At 65.1% G+C, this 1,148-nt stretch overlaps 1 protein-coding gene across 1 annotated transcript; it reads left to right on the plus strand.

The window, feature by feature from the left end:
• Window positions 1-469: 469 nt before the first annotated feature.
• Window positions 470-1,124, plus strand: LOC103609458 (EKC/KEOPS complex subunit LAGE3-like). Its single transcript, XM_008593776.1, has 2 exons — window positions 470-846; window positions 995-1,124. Exons 1-2 carry the CDS (start codon window positions 485-487, stop codon window positions 1,122-1,124), a joined length of 492 nt encoding a protein of 163 aa, XP_008591998.1. The 5' UTR covers window positions 470-484.
• Window positions 1,125-1,148: the final 24 nt, after the last annotated feature.

Here is a 1,148-nt window from a genome sequence, read left to right on the forward strand (position 1 = left end):
CACAGGAGCCCACAGTGCGCCACACGCTAAGGGGTGGGCCGTCCTGGATCCCCAGGGTTTTCGTGGCCCATATGGTCTTGGGAGTCGAGGCAGCGTGAGCTTGGAGGGAGCTGGCCGTGTGGGGGTCTCTCTGTGCAAGGGCACTGGGGTGGAGTCACGGGCTCGTGGCTAGGGCAGCCTAAGGGTGCCCAGGGATCACGACAGCACCCGCCTCCCGCCTGGCGGGACCAGACCTGAGTTCCTGTCTCCGCAGGCGCACTAGGGTTTTGACGGGTTCTAAGGGCGGAAATTGTGAGGGAGAGCCCATTGGCTAGAAAGCCTTCCTGGTCCTCGTGGTGGGAACCAATCACATGGCAGGAGGCGTCACCAGGGAGTGTCTGCGCAGGCGCTCTGGGCATTCCGCGTTGCATTGAGTAAGGGGCGGAGCTTGGTACGGAAGCGGTAGGTGGCACAGTTTCCCGTGGAGTCGGAGGCAGCGTTCAAGATGGAGTCTGAGGCTGATGGCGGAGGAGCCACGCTGGTGGCGGACGAAGGTGCAGGTGCCCTGGAGGCAGACGCAGGTGCGGCGGCCAGAGCAAGGGGTGCAGACGCTCAGGTCAGGCCGGGAGACCTCGCTGGGCCACGTGGGCCAGGCGAGGCTGGTGCAGCAGGCGGGCCAGCTGCCCGGCCACCTAGGGATCCTGACGACCCTGACGACCATGGTGACACTGGTGATCGTGTAGGCCCTGGCGTCGCGGGACAGGCAGGTGCTGCAGTCGGTGGCGTTCCTCGGATGGAGCGGGCACCAGGGCCCGGCAGAAATGCTGCTCCCGTGGCTGGAGGCCGGGTTAACCGACAAGTCCAGTTGTATCCTATTGAGGATCCCCTGTGGCCCGGGCAGGCAGGGGACGGGCTGGGGGTGGTGGGCAACAGAGGCGGGCCTCGGAGAGGGCAGGAGGGATGAAGCACAGGTAAAGTGGGTCGTGTGGATGGTGCCTTAACCAGACCCCACCAGCACCCTCAGCGTGCCCTTCCCATCGCCTGAGAAGGCGGAGCTCGCCAGCCTGATCCTGACCCCAAATGTTCAACGCCGAGGGCCAGTGCAGAAGGAGATCAGTGTGAACGGCAACGTCCTGACTGTGTGAGTTCTCAAACGGGCCGGGGAGCTG

This window comes from Galeopterus variegatus, unplaced genomic scaffold (genome assembly GCF_000696425.1).
Source record: "Galeopterus variegatus unplaced genomic scaffold, G_variegatus-3.0.2 Scaffold9632, whole genome shotgun sequence".
NCBI lineage: Eukaryota > Metazoa > Chordata > Mammalia > Dermoptera > Cynocephalidae > Galeopterus > Galeopterus variegatus.

What these genes read in the sequence shown, in the direction of transcription:
- LOC103609458 (XM_008593776.1), top strand. Translation starts at nt 485, where the DNA reads ATGGAGTCTGAGGCTGATGGCGGAGGAGCCACGCTGGTGGCGGACGAA. An exon ending in GTTAACCGACAAGTCCAGTT is followed by an intron (nt 847 to 994) that starts GTATCCTATTGA and finishes AGACCCCACCAG; the next exon opens with CACCCTCAGCGTGCCCTTCC.